Raw genomic sequence first — 27,565 nt, forward strand, 5'->3', positions numbered from 1 at the left:
CCTTAACATCTTTGACTGATTAATCTTTTTCCTCTATGGTATCTTCAATGCCTGAGATTTTCTCTTCCATCTCTTGTATTCTGTTGGTTATTTGCCCAGATTTTCCATTTCCAGAATTCCCTTAGTCAGTTTGTAGGTTTTGTTTTGTCTTTTTGTTTTTGCCTCTATTTCAATTTTCAAGTTTGGACTGTTTCCTTCACCTGTTTGTTTTTCTTTGTGTTCTTTAAGGGATTTATTAATTGCTTCCAAATTTTTGTTTGTGTTTTCCTCAACTTTTTAAAGAGAAATTTTCATTTCTTCCTTAAGGGCCTCTATCATCTTATCATCTTCATAAAGTTATTTTTAAAGCCCTTTTCTTTTGCTTCATCTGTGTTGGGATGTTCATGATTTGCTGTTGCAGAACCACTAGTTTCTGGTGGTGCCATATTGCTCTTTATGTTGTTGGATGTATTCTTACACTGTTGTCTATCCATTCCTTCCTCCAATCACTGTGGGTGGGGCCTGTGGCTCTGGTGGTCACTGATGCAGTGGGGGATGGTTGGTGGGGTGGGGGTTTTGTGAACAGTACTGAGGGTGAAGGATGTTGCTGCCTAGTCGCTGGGGCTCTTGTTTGTATTTTCAGAGACTTCATTAAGAGGTTTCTTCACGTCTTCTTTGAGGTCCTTTACCATATTTGCAATTGCTATTTTGAAGTCCTTATCTTGTGCTTCAGCTATGTTGTGTTTCTCAGGGCCTAGTGTAATAATAGAGTTACTTGGTTCTCTGACAGAGTCATAACTGCTTGGCTGTTCATGTTTATGCTTTTTGCTGGGGTCCAGGCATCCAGACTTAACCATGTTTGAAATGTTTCTTGTAACAAGTGTCTGGTCTTGTCTTCATTCAGTGGGCATTCCGTTCTTTGGTTGCGGTTGCCCTTCCTGAATCCTAGGCAAGTATGGTAGCTCTGGGGTCCCTGGTGGAAAGTATTTTTGCAGATCAGTGGGTGGCAAAACAAAATGGAGATGCTGATGGAAAAGAGCTAGGGGCATAGTGTTCACACCGAAAGTGGAGGCCCCAGGGAGCGTTGATGTGATGGAAAGAGGAGCTCCTGCAAGCAGGATTAGGAGTGGTTCTCAAAACAGCATAATGGAAAGCAGGTGTAAGACCCTCAGAATGAGGAGTCTCCCCATATCAGTCGGTTCCCCCAGGAACTCAATGTTCAGTCCAGTTGATGTAACACACAAGAGGCTTTAATGAATGGGAAACGCAGGCTAGAGAGAAGCATCATTCTCCACAAGCTTAAGGAGGGGCCGTGACCCTCTGACCATTGAGTATGTGACCAGAGTCATGGGCTCTAGCATGTTCTTTCCTTTTTAGATGGTCTCACTATTTAGGGTGTGCTAATCAATCTTGCCTAAGCAAATGGGTGTTGCAGCTATCTCTTTGTTTCTCTAGGTCCCATCTGGAAATTCTTGGTATCCAGCTATCTTAGGGCCTTGCAGGTGATTAGCAAACTCCAGGAACTAAGTCACAGTGGCCTTGGTCAGCTTTCTGGGTCAGACTGCCCTGCATTCCAGTTATTTGGGATCCATTTCATTTTTTTGCCAGTTTAAGTCTTTTCACAGGAAGGATGGTGAACATCTTCCACCTGAAAGATCCGCAGAGCGCGACCTTCACGCTCCCACTCAGGAAAGGCGGCCCCCCAAAATCACTCACAAGAAGCAGTCTTGATGTAAAAGCATGAGGCCTTTTATATTCCAAGTGCACTGGGGTCCACAGGCATGAGCCATGCAGGGCCAGAGGCCTAAGGACCACAAGGACGGAAGTAAGATAGGTTTTATAGGATTACAACAAAGCCCCCACATCTTAAACCAATCATCTCATAGCATCCAGAGCCCGCACGGTGCAGACCAATCAATTTAAACCATCCAAGCCTGCACTTTATAGACCAATCAGTTTCCTATAGCCCTGGAGGTTTGCATTCATGTGGGTTCCTGGGTGGGGCGACAAAGCTCACATACTTACAGGTCCTGCCATAAACCGCAAAGAATGTGGCCTTTTGCCTATTTACTGGCTGAGGGCAGGGTCTGGAATTTAAGGTTTAAACTTCTAGCTTCCTGGGGTCATTGGAGAGTTAGGCTGTATTTTTCCATTCTTACACACCCAAGTCCCAGCCCAATATGCCACTAATAGTCCCTTGTAGAAAGTGTTTCTGGGGATTGGAAGCTGACATAAAGAAATGGAGATGGACTGGAAGTCTGGTAGGAGGGAAGGAGCTACTCTGGGTCTCTATTGGGAAGGCCAAATCCAAACGAGCTGGTGAGATGAAAACACTCCCCTCCAGGTTTAACAACCTAAGCTTGATTCCTATGACTCCAAGTTGTTCTCCGACCTCTATATGCTCAATGCAGTACGCAAGCATGTGTGTCCATGTCCAAAAAGTATAATAAAGTATATGTTATAGGTTTGTTCATGCATATGGTTGTTTTGCCTACACGTCTGTGTACCCCGTGTGCGCAGTGCCTGCAGAAGCCAGAAGAGGGCAATAGATGCCCTTGGAATTGGTTACAGATGGTTGTGAGCCACTAAGTGCTAGGATTTGAACTCTAGTCCTTTGGAAGAACAGTCAGTGTTCTTAATGGCTGAGCCATATCTTCCACCCCACAAAAAATGTTTTGTGAAGGCTTTAGCAAGAGTTCTTGCACATCTATGGGAGCTTCTGGACTTTCAGTGGTTTTCTGGATTTAGCGTGTGCCTCTAAGCTGTAATCTTAGCTCTTGTCTCGAAGAAATCTAGTCCAGCCACTTCTCAAAGCTGTGAGTTGGCTTCCCTTAACTTTCAGTCCACAGAAAAAGGACAGGCCAAGAAGCAACAAAGTATACTGACAAAGAACACAAGGAAACAGACCAAAGAACAAGCCAGTGGGGAAAAATTTGATAGAACAGAAGTATAAGTGAAAGACCTGCAGAGCGTGGACCTTCACGCTCCCACTCAGGAAAGGCGACACCCCAAATCACTCACGAGAAGCAGTCTCGATGTAAAAGCATGAGGTCTTTTATATTCCAAGTGCACTGGGGTCCATAGTCATGAGCCACACAGGGGTAGAGGATTGAGGACCATGAGTACAGAATTGAGGCAGTTTTTATAGGGTTACAACAAAGCCCACGCATCGTAAACCAGTCATCTCATAGCATCCAGAGCCCGTTTGGTAAGGACCAATCAATTTAAACCATCCAAGCCCGCGCTTTATAGACCAATCAGTTTTCTATAGCCCTGGAGGTCTGCATTTGTGTGGGCTCCTAGGTGGGGTGACAAATGGTAGTTAGATTAGGTCACTGGGGCCGGGGTTTCATAAGTAGTTTACAAAGTCAGGTAAGCGGCAAGGAGTGTGACCTTTCACCTATTTACTGGCAGAGGACAGGGTCTGGAATTTAAGGTATTTAGTATTTTTAAACTTCTAGCTTCCTGGGGTCATTGGAGAGTTAGGCTGTATTTTTCCATCCTTACATAAGCTCTACTAACCATGATTTTAGAAGATGTCAGAATTGATTCCCATTGCTTAGCAGTTTCCTCCTAGAATGAAACATTCCACCCTGCAGAAAAGCTAGTAATACAGGAAGTAAACAACTCAAAATAGTTTCAGGATGTCCCTGAAGCCAACCAGATTCACTAGGCTCCTCCCCCCCCAGTGTATATGTGTGTGTGTGTGTGTGTGTGTGTGTGTGTGTGTGTGTGTATGATGAAAGCACCTTTCAGACAAGCTAAGCTATGAGGATGACTCTCAGACAAGTTCAGTTGCCTGGAAGAAGCAGAGAGCTACTGAGCCACCTGGAAAGGATACTCTTAAATCTGTTGAGCCACCTGCAGGCTATGCAATTCACTTCAGCTTCCTAGCTTTTGTGACGCCCATGCTGTGGTAGGCTGTGGGAGACCTTTTAGGATGGGGTGGGGGTGGGTTTCAGGTCCCAAAGAGGATGTGTGGAGTTGGGGGTGGGGGAGGAGGAGACACAATGTGAGGGTGAATAGGGATGGCTTCCAGCAGCATTTAATAGAGAAAAGATTACACCTGTTGTACTGTATAGTTGCACATAGGATTAAAAGGGAGACAATGGGCATGTGAGCCTGGGTGTGGCTTGAGATCAGGAGTTCAGTTATCTAGCACTGACCTGGACACTAGACACCAGTCATATGTTAATGGAGGGTCACAGGTTACTCTTGTTAGAGATAAGGAAAAGTATTGCTTTATCAAGCAGGAACTTTCTTTCCTTAAGCCCTAAGGGAATGGAGAGCCTTATTCAAATGCCTGACCTTGAGAAAGGACTTCTGAGGAGCAGACATTATAGTCTTAGTCTTACTATATGGGCCTGTTCCACTCATAACAGTCCTGATGTCTTAGTCTTTTCACATTATACCATACCATTATGATTTCTCTGTATTTATTACCCTTAATTTATTGCCCTTAATGGCCTCAGGCTTGGGATCTGAATTGTAGGCATTTTCTCCTTGGGATCAGGTATGTCTAATAAATCTCTAACTTTCCTGTTCTTGGTGTACTTAGGAGGGTGAATTGGAATTCCTGTTTCTATGGTGGCAGGGATTATTGCCCCCCAAAGAATTATTTTGTTTAGAGAGGCTATCATTGCACACATTTTTACCCTTTGCCAAAGCCCACACAAAATTTCCCAAAGACATTGAGAATCACTAAAAATGAAAGTGAAAAGATGCTGGATAAGTGTGGTTTGCAATGTTGAAATGCTGGAACTTAGTCAAGCAGCAGTGTGATCCCTGCTGGTAGGCTTTGGTGATGCAATTGTTTTTGAGTCATTTCCACACCTGTAAGTCACTCCTCACTCATATACTTTTAAGTAAAACTCATTGGTTCACCAAATTATTTTACTTTATTGGTTCACCATATTTAGTTTGGTCTGAGGTGGGGCCCCTTTCTGGGGTGAGTAGATGTGTGTGCGGCGCATCTGCTCAGGAAAAGCCTGTCACACAGGAGCCCAAGTCCCAGATTTTAAGATTGCCACATCTGCCAAGAACCCAGGTGTATTTATTTAATGTATACGTGTTCTTCAGGTCGGAAGATAACTTGGAGGAGTCAGGCTTGTGTAGTGAGTACCTTTACCACTTGAGCCATCTTTCTGGCTTCTAATTTTTGTTCAGTTTTTAATAATATTTAATTAAAAGACGTTCATTACACTATTTTGTGTGTGCGCTTGGAGGTGCGCAGCAGGCATGCAACTGTATGGACCATAAGAAAGCTTTGTTCTTGGCCCTCTCCTGCCACCTTGTGGCCATATAAAAATCTGCATGGATTCTACATCCTTATGAACCTCTAGGAAGAAAAACTTTCTGATTTTTTAGTTTGCAGGAAGGTGAAGGGGTGGAGGCCCCCGTGCACTGAAGCCAAGCTCAGACGCACTCTACTACGTTGGGCCGAGATTACACTCTGTCTCCGTATGCAAGCAGTGGCCGGCAATGTGGACAGTATTTGCGAACACAAATCCCAACCTCCACCCCACTCCCAGACAGGGTCTTATTATGTAGTCTGAATGACCTGGATTTTGCTGGCTTCGAACTCACAGAAATCCTCCTGCCTCTGCCCCCTGAGTGCTGGAATTAGGGGTGTATGCCACCACATCTGGATACACTTTTTGCATGAGTACACGCGGGGATGCCATAGTACATTGTTGAAGTTCAGAAGACAACGTGAGAAAATAGGTTCTCCACCTTGTGGATCTCCGAGGTTCGAACTCAGGTTGTCAAGCAAGCGCTTATACTCGCCGAGCCATCACACCGGTCCAAGCTATTATTGTGACATTCACAAATTCATATGTAAAACAACCGATTAGACTCCTTCCCTTCGGCTTCAGAGGCTCAGTGAGTTGGCCGCTGAGGACAAGTGCCATTCAGGCTTCCAGTTTATCCATTAGAAATAGGAAAGGCTTCTGATGCAGAAAGACGCCACTCTCTGATCCGGAAAATATGCTCCTATCCTACCTCCACCAGGAATGGTCGAACCCGACAGCCAGTCAGAGCCTGCCGGGAGCCCCAGGACCCACCCGGTCTATCAGCTCCTCTCAGAGCGGTTCAGGCTTTACCCGTCACTCTAGACTACGGGGGCGGAGCCTGAGCGCGGGAGAGGACGCTGTCCAATGAGCGCGCGCGGGTCGGCTCCATCGCGGGATCTGGGTTTCTCGCTCGGTCGCTGGCGAGGGTGCCCCGCCCCCGTGGAGCGGTGACGGTCACGGCTGGGCGCCGCCAGGAACGGGAGCGGTGTGGGCGGGCGAATGGTGAGTGCAGGGTCTGGAGGTCCCGACACACGGGTGGAGTAGCTGTTGGACCCGGGTGGGGCGGGGCTGTGGGCGGCCGCCTCGCGCCAGGTAGGTCCGTGCCACGGACGCCTCCGGTTCGGCTCCCCTGGCTGGTTCGCTTGGCTGGGCCGGGTTCGGCTTGTCCGGCTTCTGTTCGGCTCTGCTCTGCCCGGCTCCGCTCGGCTCTGCCCGCCCGGCCGTCGTCCGTGTCGGCCGGCCGGCCAGAGGCGGCAGCGGGAGCCCGGGACCCCTTCGCGGCCCTGTGGGCCCAGGGCTGGCGCCGCCTTCGATTTCTGCAGTGACGGCCGGCAGCTCGTGATGAGGCTGCTGGTTCCGGGGCCAGACCCCAGACCCCAGCCGGTCGGCCCTCGGCGTGTGGGAAGCATCCACTCGGATGCTGAGGTCTGTCTTCGTGTGAAGTGAATCTGGGCTTGTAGGCCCCATTACACTTCCCCAATTCACAAAAACAACATCCACCTGCCCTGCATTTTACTTTTCAAGTTGCTTACTTCCCAAAGTCAGGTATGGTGGCTTGGGGACACTGATGGAGGAGGACCACAAGTTCTAGGCCAGCCTGCAGGTCCCAGCAGGCTCCCTGTCTCTAACCTGCTCAGTACTGGGGTTGCAGGCTGCTCTTCTGTACCCTTCCTTTCCTCTCCCTCCCTGTCCTTCCCCTCTTGTCACTCAGTTGCACTTTTCTCATACAGTTAAGAATCCTTTACCCTGCTCTGCGGGGCACATGTGGGTCATCTGCAGTCGCTGCCTGTGACGGTGGATGGGATCAGAACGAAGCTGAGGAGCACGAACCTCCGGCCTGGGGCTGCTGGGGTCCCTTGTGTGTCCTCGGGAGGCATTGCCACATGCCTGGGTGAATGAGAAGCTGGGACCAGCACAAGAGCAGAACTTTGAAGACACTGTGCATCTCTTAAGAAGGGAGGAGGATGTTCCCGTCTCTGCCCACCCTGACTGTCCTCATCCCGCTTGTGTCGCTGGCAGGCTTGTTCTACTCTGCCTCTGTGGAGGAAGGCTTCCCCCAGGGCTGCGCCAGCGCCAGCAGCCTGTGTTTCTACAGCCTACTCTTGCCGGTCACTGTGCCAGTATATGTGTTCTTCCACCTGTGGACCTGGATGGGGCTGAAGCTCTTCAGACATAATTAATGCAGCGCCCGCTCTCCCCCTCTCCCCCCTGCGATGAGTCACTCTTGCGCTGGAGCTTCATGGACTGAAGATTCTGTCATAGCAGAATAACACTTTGAATAAAATGTCCCGCCAGAGGAACACCACCAGTCTTTATCCGAAGACTATTTCTCTTCTTTTTAAGTTTTAATTATATGTCTGGGTGTGGGTATGTGCACTTGAGTGTGGGTGCCCAGAGAGGCCACGAGAGAGTGTTGCATCTCCTGGAGCTGGAGGTACAGGCCATTGTGAGCTGTCTGACAGGGGTGCTGAATTTGGGTTCTCTGCGAGGATAGCAAGTAAAGTATGTGCTCTTAACTCCTGAGGCATCGTCCAGCTGCTTATTTCATTAACTTTCTGTCTTTTTTAGTTCAGACTAACCTCAAACTGGGGGCAGGATGGCCCTGACCTTACTCTCCAGCCTCCACCTGAGTGCTCAGATTATAGATAGGCAAGCACACCCATCTGTCTGTATGATGCTGGGGAAGAGCCCTGGTTTTCACGCGTGCCCAGCCAGCACTCTACCAACTACCCAGCCCCTAAAGACTAATTTTTATTCCATTCATTTATGTATTAGTCATTTGGAAGCTGGGCTTGGTGGCACATACCTTTAATCCCAGAACTTGGGAGGCAGAGATAAGGAGGCAAATTCCACACATTTGAGGCAGCTTGATCTACAGAGTGAGTTCCAGGCCAGCCAAGGCTAATAGTGAAACTGTCACAAATGATAATTTGGAATTGTTTCAGCTTCTAGGTGAATGGTAAAGTCTTAGGGATGACTGAGAGGAACTGAATGGAAAATTGTTGGAGATTCATTAGAACTACTGTGATAGATAAAACTGTCAATATCTGGAAGCTGGAAATATTAAATACTTACCCCAGTTCTGAGTTTGTGGCTGGGCAGAAATCTCAGCGGTTTCTTGCACCAGCTGCTCTTGAAAAGGAGCAGTTCAGTTCTCAGTACCCATGTTGGTGGTTCACAAGTGCCTGTAATTCCAGCTCCAGGGGATCTGACTCCCTCCTCTGGACTCTGGGCACTTACACACACACACACACACACACACACACACACACACACACACACACACACTAAAGCTTTTTTTAAAGAGAAAAATCTGATTTTATAAAGTTAATTTTTTTGGTATCAGGTGTTACCAGGTGGTGAAGGTCATGGTCAAGATCAGGGATGCCTTTCCTGGTTCTTGGATTCCTATTAAAGGAGTTGAGATGAAAGCCCACACAGATTTGCAGAGTTGATATAGCACAGGCATGCAAACATGAGTTTACGGGGCTGCTCTTACTCAACCACCACACCTGTTCTCCCAGCCGGGACTCCTCTGACCTTCCTCACAGCCACCTGTACCTGCAGCTTCAGAGGACCTGCCTCCACAAGCACTGTGCCCGGTTTATAACACCAAAAATAAACACAAAGTCTTGGGTTGGGGGAGAAAGGAAAAAAGGTGCTTGTGGGCCGAAAGTCAGTCTGCCCATGCTTGAAGGAAAGTTCAAAGAACGGGTGAGGAAGTTGTGGGCTCTTTCTCTGTTCCTAATGGTCGAGGCTTGGACACAGAATCTGGAATACCAGAACCTGTGACACCCCCACCCCCCAAATTCCAGACACCTGGGAAGCAGTCAAGGGCCTGGAAGAGATGCCTCAGGCTAACAGTTTGCTTAGAAAAATTTTTTGGATTTTTGTTCTTTATGAGTACTTTGCACCATGTTCATGTAGTGTACTCCAGGGTCAGAAGGTGGCATCAGATCCCCTGGAACTGGAGTTAGAGTTAATATGAGCCACCATGTCATGTGGGTGCTGGGATCTGAACCTGGGCCTTCTTCAAGAACAGCTAGTGTTCTCAGCTCCTAGGTTTGTTTTTGTTTTCTTTGAGACAGGATTTCTCTGTGTTCTCTGTGTAGCTTTGGAGCCTGTCCTGGTATTCACAGAGATCCTCCTGCCTCTGCCTCCCAAGTGCTGGGATTAAAGGTGAGTGCCACCAATGCCCAGCGTCCTGGTTTGTTTTCTATTGCTGTGATAAACACTGACCAGAAGCCTCTTGGGGGAAGAAAGGGTTTATTTGGCTTCCACTTTAATATTCTAATTCATAATTGAGGGCAGTCGGGGCAGGCACCTGAGGTAGGAGCCTGGAGTCATGAAGGAATGCTGCTCACTGGCTTGCCTCCAGCTCACGCTCAGCTACCTTTCAGTCCAGGCTCACTCATCCAGGGATGAGTGCCCTGGGCCCTTCTATGTTAGTCAGAAATTACAATGTGCTGTAGACATACTCACAGGCTAGTCAGATGACAGCAACTCCGTGAGCCTCCCCATTCTAATCAGCTAATCAGCTTGATAAAATTAACCAGCACAGAATGAGTACTGCTCTGGCCGAAGACGAGTGGTTTCCAGTGACAAGGGTGGCTCACTGTTGTTGTAACTCAATGCCCTTTATCTGCCTCCCCAGACAATAGCACTTGTGCACATACCCAGGTACTGACATACATATTATTAAAAATAAATCTTCAGAGAATGTAGCTTTAGGGAACTCAAGTTCCAGTTGGGAGAGGGGCCGTGGAGATGGGGCTGCCTGCTCCAAACCTTCCCACTGTCTGGGCTTGCCCTTGAGCAACTTGCCTTAGTTCCATGCAGTCTGAGCCTTGGGATAGGGCAGATTATGTGGAGGCTCCTGGTCACGGGCAGGAGGAGCCCACGTGGGTGTGTGGGTGACTGGTTGGCCCTTGTTCCCCCTCTATCCCTCCTTTGAGTTGTCCAGCAGTACAGGAAGCAGTCTTGTCCACAGCTCTGTCCTCCAGAGGCCTTCCCTTCGCCCTCTGGACAAACTGAAGGGACTTTTCAGCAACTATTTGAAGAATAGTGAGGCACCTCTCTGTCATGGAAGAGGTGAGAATGGTTCACTGTGAAGTGTATGTAAAACACCAGTGTGTGGGTGTGGGTGGAGGGGGGAGCCATGACTTCAGTAAGAAATACTGGAGCAAACAGGTTCTATTTGTCTATTTGAAACAAGTTTTGTAAAGACAAGAGACTGTCAGATATGTCATGGGAGATCCAAGTCTTCATTGGCCTCCCCAAGGGGTAGTGCTTAGAAGTACTGATGGGATATAAAAATGAGTTGGAAGGTGGAGTGTGAGGTGAGAAGGCTCCTGAGGTCTAACGACACCTCCGAAGAGTGATGCTGGTGTGAGCAGAGGGTGGGATTTTGTATTTTTGATCCCAAAAGTTTAGCTGTCAGGCTCGGTGAGAGCTCAGGGATAGGAGTGTTGGCTATGCAAGCCTGGTGACCTGAGCTAATTCCCAGGGGCTGTCCCCTGGAGATTGGAGAGCCAGCTCTGCTGGAAGGAACTCTGGATGCTCTTCAGCACCACATACAAGTTCACAACCATCTGTAACACTAGTTCCCAGAGGATCCAATGTCCTCTTCTGGCCCCCACCAGGCATCCATACAGTGCACAGACATACATGCAGGCAAAATACTCATACACATTTAAAAAAAGCATGTCACACCCATGTCATAGTGCACTTTGCCCCTCCAGTAATAATAAAAAATATTATTTATTTGAAACTTAGTCTGTGTAGCCCTGGATGGCCTGGAACTTGATATATTGATCAGTGTAGCCTCGGACTCAAGATATCTACCTGCCTCTTCCGCTGGAAGGCTGAGATTAAAGGCGTGCTCCATCACACTTTTTATTCTTTTTATTCTTTTAAATACCATTGATGGGGATCAAACCTAGGGCTTCTTGAATTCTAGGCAAGGACTCTGCCAACTGAGCTACATCTCCAGTTCTCATCAGACATTTTTGCATGCTCTTAGTAATGAAAAGTTGGTGTCTCCTAGGTTATTGGTTGACTAAAAACCTCAGGCAAGCGAGCAGAGAAACTTGAGACATGAAAGTTGACCTGCTAATAACATTTGCAGGTAGTTAGGAGCTGGGGCAACTCCTTCCTCATAAGATAACATATAACCTTCTTCTGTATATACTGTTTACAGACTGCAAGGAAACAGATGTACAGATGGGCTGTCCAACCCAAAGTTCCTTTTGATTCCCTATGCAACCCCAAGTCTCCGACTGCAGCCCTTCACTGTTCTAATTAGACAGTCCACTTCAGTGGAGGTCTGTTTCCATTTTCACGTCTGCTGCATAAATCCCTATCTAATTTTTTTGCTAGTTTGAGGTGGATAAAGCAGCCTCCTGGTTCCTGATAGATAACACAGGTGCTCTATGGATACCATCACAACCTTTGTGTCAGGAGTCATATACAGCAGAGCTAATAAGGTCACACTCCTTAGTGATCTGGAAACAATCTCAGGGCCTGCCAGGTGTTCTGGTAGCCCATGAATAAAATTCTTGTACTCAGGAGACCCAGTTCTCTTATAAAAAAGGGAGAGGTAAGGCCGGGCATTGGTGGCACACGCCTTTAGTCCCAGCACTTGGGAGACAGAGAGAGGCAGATCTCTGAGAGTTCGAGGCTAGCCTGATCTACAGAGTGAGTTCCAGGACAGGCTCCAAAGCAATACAGAGAAACCCTGTCTCGAAAAACAATAAAAACAAAGCAAGCAAGCAAGCAAACAAACAAAACAAAAAAGAAAAAAAGGAGAGGCAAAAGGGACAGGGAACTGGGGGGGTGTAGTCCCATTGGTAAAGTGGTTGGCTGCCATGCACAAGGCTCTCTCTAGGTAACACCTCCAACAAAGCATAAACCCAGGATCAGGGGTTCAAGTTCATCCTTGGCTACTGAAGTTCATCGAGGCCAGACTGGCTTTCATGAGACCTGGTCTCAATTACAAAAAGAAAAAAGCTAAGAGAGTTTGCTTATGTTTCTCCTCAGCTGCCCCAATCAGTTTGAGACTTAGGGATCTAGGACCTAGAGAAAGCATACATGATTTATCCTTATTCTTTTCCCTCTATCCTCAGGGTGACAGGGCGGGAACTGCAGTAACTGTCCAATGAGACACATCGCTGGAAGGGGCGGTGCGCCCCGCAAAGCTACCAAAGAGACAGAGGCTCTTATTTGGGTGGGTCTGTCCCTGTAGTTGCCTGCTCGGCCTCTCTAAATCCCTCAGTGCCCTACACTGCCCAGAAGAGAACCCGGAACCTGTAGATGAGCGTCACTAGGACCTTCTGGGCAACGGGATGGTGAGTGCAACCGGAGATGGAGATGGAAACAACTGCTGCGTGAGGCAGCCTTGCGTCACTCAGGAGTCTGCGCTGAGTTTGCTGCTTGCCCCCCTCTCAATCCCCACACCCCTTGTCTTCGTTTTGGCTCAGTCTGTCCAGGCTGCGGCTTCTGCCGTGCGCTGGGCGGGGCGGCAACAAGATCCCGACTGTGTCGAGTGCAGGAGGAGCTGCTGCCCGAGGGTCCCCAGTCCATCCCTGCTCCCTGAGTGGGGGCAGATTCCCCCTGTGTTGTTCAGATTTACCGGCAGTCTCAAATTAGAGATCCTATTCCAGGCTAGCTTTTCAAATTCTGCTGCCAACGAAGACCTTCGTTTCTTGTTCCCCTTTTCACATCTCCTAGAAGAGCTCCCTCTCTCCTTGTCCTTGCCCCCTTTTCTTTCTCATTTTCACCCCTCCCCTCCTACTCGTTCTCACATTCTTAATAGGTCCCGTCTGGCTTGGGTTTAAGTGGTGCTGGGGATAGAACCCAGAGCTTCCTGTATGTTGGTCAGCAGTCTTCTGATGCTGAATTTAACTCCTCATTCGCAGGGGCCCCTAATTCTCAAATCCCAAGTATTGCTATTACAGACCTGTGCTATCTCAGCTGGTGACGTTTCTGCATTTTTAACACACATTCTAATGACAATTTTTCTTTAGGTCAAAGGTTGGTTTGGTTGGCTGACTGATGTTTGCGGTACTGAGGATAGAACCCAAGGGCTTTAAGCTTTATCATTGACCTGCATCTCCAGTCTTTTGTTTGCTTTTAGCATGTGTGTATTTTTTATGCAATTAAGGATGGTCCCAAACTAATAATCCTGTCTCAGCTTCCGAGTGTTGGGATTACAGGTATAGCACATCAAGCTTGGTTGAATAGCTGTTACAAAGCCTAAAGTTTTGCCTTATTGGCTGCTTGCATGACAGGAAGCTTTCTGGAAATGTGTTTTCTAAGATGCATGGGACAACACAGGTGATCTATTTGTACCATCATGACTTTTGTGACAGGTGCTGTCTACAGCAAAACTAATAGGACCACACTCCTCAGTGATCTGGAAACAAGCTCATGGCCCTCCAGGTGCCCTGGTAGCTCATGAATGAAAGGGATCCAGTGTCTATTCCAGGCACAGATACCATAAGGGGTTTTTTCCCCCCAAACTTTTTCTGGGTCATTTGCTGTCTAGATACAACCCCTTATGAGTATTGCCTTTCCCTGTGGGGTGTCACCTTTAAGGGCTTTACTTATTTATTCGAGCCTCAGTTTCTCAGTAAAAGCAAGTATTTAAATAAAAAGACATTGAAAGACAAATACAGTCTTTTCCTAAAATCAGGAAAAGTGTACATTTCATTAAAAAGTGAAACAGAGGGCTGGAGAGATGGCTCAATGATTAAAAGCACTGGATACTCTTACAGAGGACCCAGGTTTTAATTCCAGCATCCACACAATTGTTCTCAACTGTCTGTAAATCCCGTTCCTGGGGGGTCTGTCTCCTTCAGACACACATGCAGACAAAATACCTATACATGTAAAAATGAATTTATTTAATACTGAAACTTGGTGGCCCTGCCTTACATTCCCCACCCCAGCCTCCTAGTGTGTCAGCTGCTGAGACCTGGGATGGACGGCCCAATGGATTCTTCCTGGGAGGCTTGCCTGTAGGTGTGCCAGCATGCTGCTGTTTATACCCACCTTGCAGAACCCTGAAAAATGGAGATATTTATGCCAATAAGACTGGCTTCACAGTAGGTCTCTGGGAAAAACAAATTTGTGTCTTATTTATGTGCATTTGCTTATTTTAAAAAAGCATGGCTTTGGTAAACATAGGTTGAATTGGTACAATTTTTCCATCTATCTTGGTCATACTGGACCAGTTTCTTTCAGCCCACCAAGTCCCCACAGCTGCTGAAATAACCACTCAGAGATTTAATATATGTTTATAATTATTTGGTCATTGGCTCAGTTTAGATTTCTTACTGGCTAGCTCTCTTAATTATTAATCCATTTCTATTAATCTGTGTGTTATCAGGTGTCCTTGGCTTACCTAGGTGATGCCCTGTCATCTGCCTCCCTGTCAGCCAAATAGCATCTTTCTCTGTCTCCTTCTCCCTGCCTCTTTGTTCAGAATTCCCGACTAGATAAATTCTGCCTTTCCATTGGCCAAAACAGCTTTATTCATTAACCAGCAAGACAAACACCTAGTCACAGCATACAGAGGACACCCCTATCAATAGGTTTATGAATTTAGTTCTCCCCCCCCCCCAAGGATGGATGACAATAGGTTTTCAAGTAGCCCAGGTTGGCCTCAAACTCTTATAATCAAGGATGACTCTGAACTTTCTTTTTTTGTTAATTTTTTTTTCCTGGGTAGTGGAGGCACAGACCTTTAATTCCAACGCAAAGGAGACCGAGGAAGGTGACTCTTTGAGTTCAAGGTCAGTTTGGTCTACAGAGCAAGTTCCAGGACAGCCAGGGCTACACAGAGAAACCTTGTCTCAAAAAAACCAAAAACCAAAGCAAAATAAAACAAAACAAAAAAGTTTTTAAGATTATTTTTATTTTAAGATTATTTTTATGTCTGTACCACTTTATGTCTGGTTCCTAAAAAGATCAGAAGGTGGCGCTGGGATTCCCCAGGAAATGGAATTAGGGACAGTAGTGAGCCTCCATGCTTGGCACAGAACCCAGGTCCTTTGAAAGAGTAACAAGTGCTCTTAACAAAAGAACCATCTCTTCAGGCCAATCTTGAACTCTTGATCCTCCTGTGCCTACTTCCAAAATTGTTTTTTTTTTTTTTTTTAAGTTAGTTCATGGATGCTGGAGGGCAAACCCAGGGCTTCTTGCTAGGCAACACTACAATCCAGTGAGGCCCCAGCTCTCAGGCTTCCATTTTGTATCCACAGGGTAGTGCACAGGGAAGCCTGTGAAGGCCATGGTTTCTGTACCTTGGCAAATGTTGGTGCAGTGGGATTTCATTTTGGGTTAAGGAAGCGGCAAAGATAACATACCCAAGAGGTCAGCGTGGGGAATCCTGTAGTCCACCTGAGCCTCATTCAGAAGAAGCTGGAAACACTGTACCAGACAGAACTGGGGGATTCATAAAAGGTGGTCTTCTTGGAGGCATGACACACCTGCAGGCCCCCTCTGCATCTCTTCCTGTCACTATTCCCGTGTCTCTGTACAGTTTGCTAACTCCAGTGCCTGCCCTCCACATTCACTGCAGCAATTCAAACCACCGGACCTACACCATCTATTCTCAGTGTTTTGTTTTTTTTTTTTTTTAAACTTTATTACTCTGTAACTGTCCTAGTCAGTGTTCTATTACTGTGAAGAGACACAATGACCAAGGCTAAAAGAAAACATTTGGGGCTTGCTTACAGTTTCAGAGATTATCATTATCATAATTATCATTATGGGGAGCCTGGTGGCATGTGTTGGACTGGAGTAGAAGCTGAGAGAGACATCCTGATCTGCTGGCTCTGAGACACTGGGCTGGGTGTGGGCTTTTTGAAACTCAGAGCCCACTCCCTAGTGATACTCTGCTTCCAACAAGGCCACACCTCCTAATCCTTTTCAAGAGGTGCTACTCCCTGTGACTAAGCATTCGAATATTTGAGTCTGTGGGAGCTTTTTTTTAAAAATTAATTTTATGTGCATATTTGTCTGTGTGAGCATGTTGGATCCCCTAGAACTGGAGTTATAGACAGTTGTGAGCTGCCATGTGGATGCTGGGAATCGAAGGTAGGTCCCATGGAAGAGCAGCCAGTGCTCTTAACCATTGAGCCATCTCTCCAGCCCTGAGAGCCATTCTTATTTAAACCACCACAACTCAGTCTGGCCTCCATCTCACTATTCAGGGAAGGCTGTCCTAACTCATGGTAGTCCCCCTCCTTTACTACCTCAGGCGTTTAATAAAAAGGTATTTATTACATTTTCCTCTTACCCCTGTGGATGTGTAGATCAGAGCACAGCTTGTGGGAGTGACTTATCTCCTACCATGTGGCCTCAGGGAATTGAACTCAAGTTGTCAGACTTGGCAGTTAGTTAGATGCTGAGCCATCTCACTGCCCCCCCCCCCAAGATTTTAACATTGGTTGCTTTTCTCAGTCACTTTACCTTATTTTTAAGATGGTTGGCTTGCCATTTTGGCTATACTGGCTAAACGGCCAACAAGTCCCTGGTATCCTCCTGTCTCCACACCCACACTGGTGCTGGTACAAGCTTGTGTTGCCATACCTGTCTTTTTACGTGGGTACTGGGGATATGAACTCAGCACCCCATGCTTCTGTAGCAAGCAAGCAAGCCCTGTAGCTACTGAGCCCTCTCTTTAACCTCAAGTGTAGCTTAAACTGGCCTTCAAGATCCTCCTGCACTTCTTATATGCATGCACTACCACAACCAGATTTGGCTGGCCTCACACTCATCGCAGCCCTCCTGTTTGAACCTTCTGAGTGCTGGGATTACCGCTGTGTCCCACCATGCCTGCCCTGCCTTCTAACAGGTATTTTGTAATTGTGGGTCCATTTACCATCACATTGTGATGCCCATTCAGCTATGTCAGAAATTGATGCTGTGGGGCCAGCCGTTGGTGGCCCATGCCTTTAGTCCCAGCACTTGGGAGGCAGAGGCAGGCGGATCTCTGTGAGTTTGAGGTCAGTCTGGTCTACAGAGAGTTCCAGGACAGGTTCCAAAGTAACACAGAGAACCCCTGTCTCGAAAAACCAAAAGAAAGAAAGAAAGAAAGAAAGAAAGAAAGAAAGAAAGAAAGAAAGAAAGAATTGGAGCTGTTAGGCTAGCAAGATACCCAGCAGGTAAAGGTACTTGCCACCAAACCTAGTAACCTGAGATTAAGCCCTGTGTTGGTTTGAAGGAGAATGGCCCCCATAGGCTCATATGTTTGAATACTTGGTCCCTGGTTGGTGGGACTTTGGGAGGGACTGAGGGGTGTGGCCTTGTCGGAAGAGACTGAGCCTTTTTCTCATCTCTCCTTCTGAACCCTTGTGGATAAGGGCATACGCTCTCAGCTGCCGCCTGGCACTGTACCTGCCTATTGTCTTGCTGCCCAGCGTGATGCCTGCTGTTTTGCTGCAGCTCCTGCGGGCGATGAAACAAACTCAACAAACCCCCACGTGGAGTTTACTCAACAAACCCACGTGGAGTTTACAGGGAAAGGGAGCAAAAGAAGGGGTAGGCGTTGGCCAACCAGGAAGGGGGAAGGGAAAAGAGGTAAAGAGACACACAGACCGAGAAAGAGGACAGGAGAGAAGAGGGAGACAGGAAAAGTCCAGTTTGCCCTAGGGGAAAAGCGGGAAAGAGAGAAGAGCAGGAATGAGAGTGGAAAGAGAAGAGCGGGAAAGAGAAGAGAGTAGGTAGAGATGAGCAGGCAGAAAGACCGTAAGTGGTGGGGTCTTTCTCTTAAAGGGGTCCTTTGCACCTCCATGGAACCCTGGGTTGGCCAGGGTACTGCCTGAGTGCATTCTGCCAGGTGACAGGGGCAGGCCAGCGTACCGCCTGAGTCCCTTGCAATGGTTATGAACTTACTCTCTGAAACTGTAAGCCCCAATAAACTCTTTCTTCAGTAAGTTCACGGGTTATGGTGTCTTAGTACAGCAATAAAAAAGTAACGGAGATAATACCCAAGGCCCACACGATGAAAGGAGAGATTACTCCCACAAGCTTGTCCTCTGACCTCCACATCCTCTATGGCATGTATACCCCAGTAAATAAATGCAATTTCAAAAATTGAGAGGAACATAGCTGTGAATCTCTTCTCTTTCTCAGCAGGGGCCTGTGGCTCTACCAGGAGCCTTGTCTTAACATGTGTCTTATGAGGAAATGGGAGTGGACGGAGTGGAGGCTGCTGTAAGGCTCAGCGCCATGAGGATTTTGTAGGGTCAGAGGGCTCTTGCTTCTCATTTCTATCTTCTGTCTGTCTTCCTGATGATTTCCTTGCACAATCGTATGTTTGAGAGTTCATTTTTATCTTATGGTGTTTTTACCAGCATGTATGTCTGTGCATCATACTTCACTCTTACAGGACAGAAAGGGTACCAGAACTCCTGGAACCCGACTCACAAGCAGTTGTGAGTCACCATGTAGGTGCTGGAAACTGAACCTGGGTCCTCTTCAAGAGCAGCCAGTACTCTCAACTGCTGGGTCATCTCTCCAGCCCATCTTGTACAATTTTAAAGTGGGCAGAGAGGAAAAGAAAAACTATGCTTGTGATAAATCTGTCAATAAGTCAGACATGGTGGCACCAGCCACAGTCCCAGCCTTTGAGAGGACTGGCAGGGAGATCATGAGCTGGAGGCTGGCCTGGGGTAACAGAGCTGGACACTGTCTAAAGCCAACAAACCAGCTAGGGAGACAGAAGGCTCAGTGGGTGAGGTGAGTGTGTGGAAGCATCAAGTCCTGAGTCTGGGCCCCTAGCATCCATCTAAAGTCTTAGTATGGCTTATGCCTGTGATCCCAGTGCTGGGGATGGAGACATGGTCTGGGGCTCACTGGCTAGTCAGCCAGCACAGCTGGAAAATGGTAAGCTTAGGGTTCGGTGAGAAGCCCTGAACTCACTCATCCAGGAATACCATCAATGCTCATAGTAGACAGGAAGTACATGAGGACAGATGTAAGCAACTGAGACAGCCTTTCCATTGTCTTGGTATGGAGAGTAGTGGAGCATAGCACCTGACATCCTCCACAGGTGCATGGACGAGCCAACAGTTAAAATGTACAGATCATTCCATGCGTTTTGGTGCCAATAATTTATAAGAAAGTGAATGCGGACTAAGGTAAGAATTCTGGTAACCATATTCATTTACCGTAAACTAAAAGTGTAGAGACCATAGGATTGTATGTGATTGTCTTTTTAAAGGGAGGTTTGTTTTTATGTATATGTCTATGTTAGAATATGCTGTGTGTGCTGCCTCTCCCCTCAGCAAGGAGGCTAGACGAGGGTGTTAAATAGCTTGGAGCTGGCGTTGTGACCAGCTCAGTGTGGGTGCTGGGAACTGAACTCAGGACTCTGAAGGGCAGCGTGCTCCATAACTGCTGAGCCATCTGCCATCTCTGTGCCCACTTATGCAAATGTCTTATTGATTGAGTACAGGTTCTTTGTGCTACATGTATATCTCTCTTCCTCTTGTAAACACATTTGGGGTGTTTCAGGACTTGGTGACCTTCGAGGATGTGACTGTGAACTTCACCCAGGATGAGTGGGCTCTGCTGGATTCTTCCCAGAAGAACCTTTACAGAGAGGTTGTTGGGGAAATCTTTATGAACTTGGCTTCTATGGGTAAGGATGGCAGCTTCTTACTTTCTCAATTAGACAGCATGCTTTGCCCATTAGTGCTGGCCTGTAATTGGAAATGTGGAAAGGAATACTTTGATAAATAGACAAAGCATCAGCAGGGTGGTGCATGCCTCTAATCCCAGCACTCAAGAGGCAGAGGCAGGCAGATCTCTGTGAGTTCCAGGCCAGCCTGGTCTACAAAGTGAGTTCCAGGACAGCTAGGGCTGTTACACAGAGAAACTCTGTCTTGAAAAACCCAAACCCAAACCAAACCAACCCAAACCAAAACAAAAAGCCATAGCATCATTGCTAATAACATTCTCTGTAATAATTCAGTTTTCTCCCCTCTGTGCTGTAGGAGAAAGATGGGACCAGAATATTGAAGACTGGTACAGGAATCAGGGGAGAATCTTAAGGTAACTCTCGCTGAAAACAGAAAGGAATGTCCCACAAAAGAAGCGTGGGAGCTGGGTTGGTAGTCCAGGTGGTAAAATGCCTTCTATGCAAGTGTGAGGAGATAGGTAGGCTTCTGGGGGGCTGAGTGGCCAGCCAGCCTAATCACGCTGGCCAGTTATTTGTAAAGTGGAAGACCCTATCTCAGAAAATAAGACAGCAAAGAACACACCCGAGGTTGGCCTCTGGCCTCCACAGGTGCACATGCACACATATACACACACATAGATGTTTAGTTTGTCATGATGTTTTAAAAGAATAAACCCACCCATCTGCATGTTTATTTACCTTTACCTCCTCTCTCTCTCCTCTCTCTCTCTCTGTGTATGTGCACATGTGGGTGTGTGCACAAGCATGCCTACAAAGGCCAGAGGTATCAGAATCCTCTGGAGCTGGAGTTAAGTTCTAGGGGTCCAATGTTCTCTTCTGGCACACACAGTGGTGTACAGACATGTAGGCAAATAGGTAAAACACCTATACACATAAAATCAAATAAAAACAAAAGCATTAAAAATGAACAGTGCACACACTTAACTGCTGAGATATCTCTTTATCCCCTAGTAAAAATATGAATTTGAAACATATCAGTAAGTATGAAATTGTGAGTAAAGCATTTGTAATGTGCTCTGTTTTTTTTTTTTTTCCTCAACAGAAACCATATTATAGAGAGATTTGGTGACAGCAAGCAAGGTAGCCATTGTGGAGAAACTTTCAGCAGAATTCTTGACCATGATCTGAAAAAGAAAAGTTCTACTGGAGAAACACTCTGTGAATGTAGTGTGTGTGGAATAGTCTTCACGCCTCACTCACCCAGGAATACCGTCAGTGCTCATACTAGACAGAAAGCACATGATTACGAATGTAAGCAGTGTAAGACAGCCTTCAGTAATTACCATTTCCAAATCAATGACCAGTCTCACACTGAAGACAAGCCTTATGGGTGTCCGGAACGCGAGGAAGACCGCCTTCCTTTCACCAGCCTTGGTGAATTTGTTGTAATTCGTGCTAAAGGTGGAGCCCATAAATGTAACGTGTGTGGAAAAGGCTTGCACTACCCCAGCTCACTTAGAATCCACCAAAGAATTCACACAGGAGAGAAGCCTTACCAGTGCGAACAGTGTGGAAAAGCCTTCAGTTGTTGGGGCTCAGTTCGAAGACATCAAAGGACTCACACTGGCGAGAAACCCTTCAGCTGTGAGGAGTGTGGGAGAGCCTTCAGCTCTCTTTCAGGCCTTAAAGGACATATGATAAGGCACACTGGAGGTGGACCCTATAAATGTAAGGAGTGTGGGAAAGTCTTCAATTCACCTAGTGCACTTAGTAAACATGAACGCACTCACACAGGAGAGAGACCTTTTTTGTGTAAATACTGTGGGAAAGCCTTCATTTGTTCAACTTCAGTTCAAAAACATGAAAGAACTCACACTGGTGAAAAGCCCTATGAATGTAAGCAGTGTGGGAAGACCTTCATTTCTAATTCTGGCCTTCAAGGACATATGATCAGGCACACTGGCATAGGGCCTTATAAATGTAAATTCTGTGGGAAAGCCTTTGGCTCTCCTAGTGCGGTTCTAAGGCATGAAAGTGCTCATGTTGTATAGGATTCTTGTGACTAGAGCTGGGAAAGCTTTCACGTTTGGTCATTTGAGGACACATCAGGTATCAGAAAATCTTTTACTATCTAGTTTAGGTACAGAAAAGAATTACTGGAGGGAAACTCTGTTTAGAGAATATGGGAAAGCCATAAACTCAGATTTTATCGAGAATGCATGAAGAGGCTGAAGGAAAAAGCTTATTAAAAAACCAAAAAAAACCAACTTGTGTGTGTCTAAGTGTAACAGCATATTTTGTTGAGGAGGGTCAGAAGATACATAGAAGATGTTAGGCATGATGGCACAGTCCTTTCTAGATCCCAGTACTGGGAGGTGGAAGCAGGAAGTTCATGGTCAACCTCTGCTACGTAGCAAATCTGAAATCAGTTTGGGTTACATGACACTGTTTCAAAGGGGCACCATAAGCCTTTAATCTCAGTACTTGAGAGACAGAGGCAGATGAATCTCTGTGAGTTCAAGGCTAACCTGGCCTATATAATGAGTTCTAGGCTATCCAGGTCTACATAGTAAAATCCTGTCTCAAATAAAGGGGTTGGGGGATGCTCAGTAGTTATGAATGTTTGCTGTCCTCTCAGAGAACCTAATTTATGTTGTTAGCACCCATGTCAGAAATCTTACAACTGTCTGTGTAAGTTCAGCTATGGGGGATTTGAAGCTCTCTTCTGCCTCTGCAGGCTCTGCACTCAATATACATGCTCAGAATTTTAAAAAGATGGATGATTTCTCAAGGGGACAGATTACAGTCTATGGAGGAGGCATTGGGGTGGTGTGTAAAAATGTGATAGTACACATAAAATCCTGATAAGAACAAGGCCTGTGGGAATCAACCTGGTTTTTGTTGTTTTTTAATTTTATTGTGTGGTGGGCATGTATGGAGGTCAGAGGGTAACTCTGGGCATTAGTTCTGTTCTTTCCTTTCACCTTTATACAGGTCCTAGGGGTGGAGCTCACATTATCAAGATTAGCAGCAAGAAGAACCTTCACCTGCTGAGCCATCTTGCCTAGCCATTTCTCTCTCTCTCTCTGATTACATCTTGCTGTTAGGATGTCCTGGAACACAACAATCCTCCTACCTCAGCCCCTAAAGTGTTTTAGAAGTAAACATTTGAAGAAACATTTCATTTATTGAAGTGTGGGCATGGGGGGGGGGGAGGACCATGTGCTTGTGGAGATTAGAGATCAACTTTATGGAGTCTATTCTCCTCCTTTACATGGGTTTTGGAGATAAAACTCAGGTTTCCACACTTGCCCAGCAAGTGCTTTTACCTTTGGAGCCTTCTTGTTAGCCCTAATTGGTTGTTTGTTTTTTCCAGACAGGGTTTCTCTGTTTGACAGTCTTGGTTGTCCTAGAACTTGTTTTGTAGATCAGGCTGGCCTTGAACTCACTGAGATCCACCTGCCTCTGCTGGGATTAAAGGCGGATGTCAATACTACCTTACTAATTGGTTGCTTTTTTTAATGGGGTGTGTGTGTGAGAGAGAGAGAGAGAGAGAGAGGGAAAGAGAGAGAAAGAAAGAGAGAGAGAGAGAAAGAGAGAGAGAGGGAAAGAGAGAGAGAGAGAAAGAGAGAGAGATAGTTTGTGCCACTGCTAGTGTGGAGAGTAAAGGTAAAGAACAACCTTCAGGTGTTGGCCTATCCCAAACTGTTTGAGTCAGGATCTCTTGTTTGCATGTACTATGCTGTCTGGCCCGGGAGCTTCTGGGAATTCTGATCTATACCTTCTATCTCGCTGTAGGACCATGGCAATTAAATCACTTGTAATTTAAAAAAGCAGTGTGAGAGAAAAAAGAAAGCATATAACAGAGCTCATTTGGAGTTTTTTTTTTTTTGGAAACGGAATGGGAAAAGGGAGAGGAGCAGGGAAGACAGGTCTCTGGGGACAGGAGCAGTAGAAGAGGAGAGAGAGGCAGGGGGCAGGGAGACAGAGACAGGCAGAGAAGCAGAAAGAGGGGAGTGTGTGTGTGTGTGTGTGTGTGTGTGTGTGTGTGTGTGTAAGAGAGAGGAACAGACAGAGAAAGAGAGACGGAGGTGGGCAGGGCCCTTTTAAAAGGGAATGTAGTGAATGTGCATAGGTGGTGCTCTTAGGGGCTGCAGTTGAGGGTGTGTCCTGCTAGAACCCCAAGGACAGGCCAATGCCTGAATACTAACATCAGTACTGTGGTGGTTTGAATGAGAATGACCCCCGCAGGCTCATATATTTGAATATTTGGCCCCAAATTGATGGAACTGTTTGGGAGAGATTAGGAGAGGTGACCTTGTTGGAGGAGGTGTGTTACTAGGGATGGGCTTTGAGTAAAAAAACTCTATTCTGAGTCTCTCTGCTTCCAACTTTCAAATCACAATATAAGCCATAATGTTTTGCTCTACTACCATAGATTTATACCCTCTGAAACTCTAAACCCCAAATTAAATGCTTTTCTTTTATAAGATGTCTTGGTTATGATGCTTTATGACTGTAAATGGGAAGTAACTAAGAAAACAGAAAATGAAAAAAAAAATGACTTAACTGAGATTGGCCTAATATAGATTAATTAATACTATCATCTTGGGATTTCATATTTTATTCTTCTGATTTTTTTTTGTTCGTTTTGATTTTGTTTTTGCTTTTTTTTTTTTTTTTTTTTTTTTTGAGACAGTATTTCTCTGTGTAGTCCTGGCTGTCCTGGAACTCACTTCGGGTGTAGACCAGGCTGGCCGGCTTCAAACTCATGAGATCTGCCTGTCTCTGCCTCCTGAGTACTGGGATTAAAGGTGTGCACCATCACTTCCCAGCTTTAGAAAAATATTTATTTTTATTTTATGTGCATTGGTTTTTTGTCATGGGTGTCAGGTCCCCTGGAACTGCAGTTAAAGACAGTTGTGAGCTGCCCAGTAGGTGTTGGGAATTGAACCCAGGTCCCCTGAAAGGGCAGCCAATGCTCTTACCTGCTGAGCCATCTCTCCAGCCCACATATTTTATTCTTAATAACCATAGTCACCCTCTGCACACTCTCAAAGAAAAAAGCTTTAGAAATATAAGAAAAATAAAAATAAAAAAGGTGGCTTGATAAAAGACAAACCTTAGAAGAAACATTAGAAAGAGTTATAAATAAAAATGAGGAAGATACTGAAAGACAGGGACTAAGACAAGAGCCTACCACACCACTGTATAATGAGATAAAAGGTCAGTAGCTTATCCAGTTATAATATAAAAGATACCAGAAGGTGATAGGTACTCTAATATTATGAAGAATTTGGATAGCATCCCATAGCAATGCTAGATTTCAATAAATAAATAAATACATAAATAAATAAATAAAGAATGGGCTGGAGAGATGCTCAGAGGTTAAGAGCAGTGACTGCTCTTCCAGAGGACCTGAGTTCAATTCCCAGCTACCACAACCATCTGTAAGGAGACCTGCTTCCCTCTTCTGGCCTGTAGGCATACATGCAGACAGAATGCTACACATAATAAATACATAAATGAGTCTTTTAAAAAATTCTAAAGAAACTAATTCAGATATCAAACTCTTGGGCACGTCAAAATAGAGTAATCCCGCAAGACTGGAAAGATGTGACAAAAGCTGTACTAGAAGCTGGTCCTCATCTACCCTGGCGATCATGGTGGAAGGAAAAGGCTAAGGAGACAACAGGGAAATGGGGGTAGAGGAGTCAATAGTTCCTAAGAGTCGTTTCTAGGTGAAGGCCAATATGCCGAGATGTAAACGTAGGTTGAATATGATGATGCCACTATGTCACAGTAGCTTTAGTGCTTGGGACAAGGTGGAAGGAATAAACCATTTAATAAAATTATACAAGGCCCAAAGGACTCATTCACTGATTGGCTTTTTTTTTTTTTTTTTTTTTTTTTTTTTTTTTTTTTTTACAAAGATTGACTTCAGCTGTAAGTAGAAGAATATCAGTTTCAGATACCAATTGAATCTTTGGCTTTTAAGAATGCTAATTCTGAATGCAAAAAAGTTATCAGGTCTCTAAAGGCAAGAGCAGTACCGATTGATGAGTGGATTAGAAATATGGCTGATACTGGATTTATACTTATGATACAATTTTAATTGGAGAAATAATCTCTAAGTGTTTTAAGAAAAGCCAAACTGTCAAATGTCTTGTCTATGGCAATCAAGGTCATTTCAAAAGGGATTATAGGCTAGGCATTCCTAGAAACTAAGTGTTTTTCTAGAGATAATCCAAAAAGAAGGTACCAGCCTTCTGAAGTATGCATTGAACTAATGAATGCAGGTCAACAAGGTACAAAGAAGGTATCCCCTTGTTGGGAAACACCCTAGGGGACCTCTTACAGGCAATGATATCAAATTCAAGTTTTCCATTTCAGATCAGCATCTGTAATTACACATTTATTAGAAGTTACGTCTATATTAGGAATACCTTTACAAATTAAGACTGACAATGCTCCAGCATATCTCTAGTAAACTCAGTTTTTTGCATACCACATATATTTTTAAGGATGTCTTAACTTCAGAATAGAAGTCAGGAAATGTACTGGGGAAAAGGCTATGCCTTTGTTTCCACAGGAAATGAAAAGCTATGGATTCCTTCAAAATTAATAAAGATCAGATTTGACTGGGGGAGACCTCCTGAAAATATTGGCTACAGACATGAAGAAACAAACCAAGAGAAACTACAAGGCAGGTGACTATGTGTACATCCCTCTGCATGGCAACAGCTCTGAGACTGGTTGAGACATGATAAATCTTGTTGGGTGCAGAATTCTCATGACTTATTTTTACATGCCATCCTTTCACATGTCATGGAGATTTATATTACAGTTCGTTTATACAGTCCAAATGGACTTATAAAGTTGACAAATGCCTTTTACCTGCTCAAACATAAAGTAGAGAATCATCTTTAGCTGACTTATGCACACTACACATTCCATACTTGCGTTAATTCAGATATGTATGTTACCTTTAAAGTTTGTGTTTTCAGAACCAAAGGACCAGATACCAATGAAGACAGGACGAGTAACCCAGATGATCCAGCCTTTCAGTGCCATTTCCTCAAAATCCGTGTCCAGGACAACTTCATAGAGACTAGCTAAGATGGTCAAGCCTCAGATTACTCCAGTCAGAACTTCAGTTAAGCCCTTCATTTCCCATCACACAGAGACTGGACAACAAATGATACAGCTAGTTCCCCCAGGGCTTGACCATTATCCTAATTTTTTTGGGGTTCCCTAAAGTTGCTATTGTGCCCCGGAAAGCAGGGCAGCAACGAGGGCCTGAACCTCAAAGGACCTGGAATGGGGGACAAGAGACGCAAGAAACAGACAGCAAGATAGGCTTTCTGATCAAGCTGCAAAATTTTATTTTTCTCAAGCATGATCTATAATGGTTAGGGCGGGAAGCTAGGTAAGGCGGGGATTCAGAAGAGGGAGGTCATTGCCCAGTAACCAGACTGCAGGATATTCTGAGTCATAGGTCACTGAAGGTGAGCAGGATATCAGCTAAGAGGAAATGCAGGTAGAGATAACCAGGTTGTTAGCAGGGTGAAGAGATCTCAGGAGTTGCTAAATACCCTAATCGCAGAAGGAGGGGTTACCAAGTAACCTAACTGCATTCCTG

General features: G+C 45.6%; 2 protein-coding genes across 2 annotated transcripts in view; both read left to right on the plus strand.

Annotated features, from left to right (window-relative positions):
- Prkcsh (protein kinase C substrate 80K-H) overlaps window positions 1-27,565 on the plus strand; it is a 283,668-nt gene that overhangs the window by 139,420 nt on the left and 116,683 nt on the right. The gene's annotated exons all lie outside the window — the stretch shown is intronic.
- On the plus strand, window positions 12,617-21,974 carry LOC127231314 (zinc finger protein 670-like). Its single transcript, XM_051196847.1, has 5 exons — window positions 12,617-12,867; window positions 17,642-17,819; window positions 19,797-19,923; window positions 20,279-20,336; window positions 21,026-21,974. The coding sequence occupies exons 1-5, from the start codon at window positions 12,617-12,619 to the stop codon at window positions 21,972-21,974; spliced, it is 1,563 nt and encodes a 520-aa protein (XP_051052804.1).

The sequence above is a fragment of the Phodopus roborovskii genome, unplaced genomic scaffold (genome assembly GCF_943737965.1).
Source record: "Phodopus roborovskii unplaced genomic scaffold, PHOROB, whole genome shotgun sequence".
NCBI classification, from domain to species: domain Eukaryota; kingdom Metazoa; phylum Chordata; class Mammalia; order Rodentia; family Cricetidae; genus Phodopus; species Phodopus roborovskii.

Excerpts from the sequence above, each read along its gene's own strand:
- LOC127231314 (XM_051196847.1), top strand. The coding sequence starts at position 12,617 with ATGGTGAGTGCAACCGGAGATGGAGATGGAAACAACTGCTGCGTGAGG. Across the intron at positions 12,868-17,641 it reads AGTCCATCCCTGCTCCCTGA|GGCATACGCTCTCAGCTGCC; the intron begins GTGGGGGCAGAT and ends CTTGTGGATAAG. Across the intron at positions 20,337-21,025 it reads AATCAGGGGAGAATCTTAAG|AAACCATATTATAGAGAGAT; the intron begins GTAACTCTCGCT and ends TTTCCTCAACAG.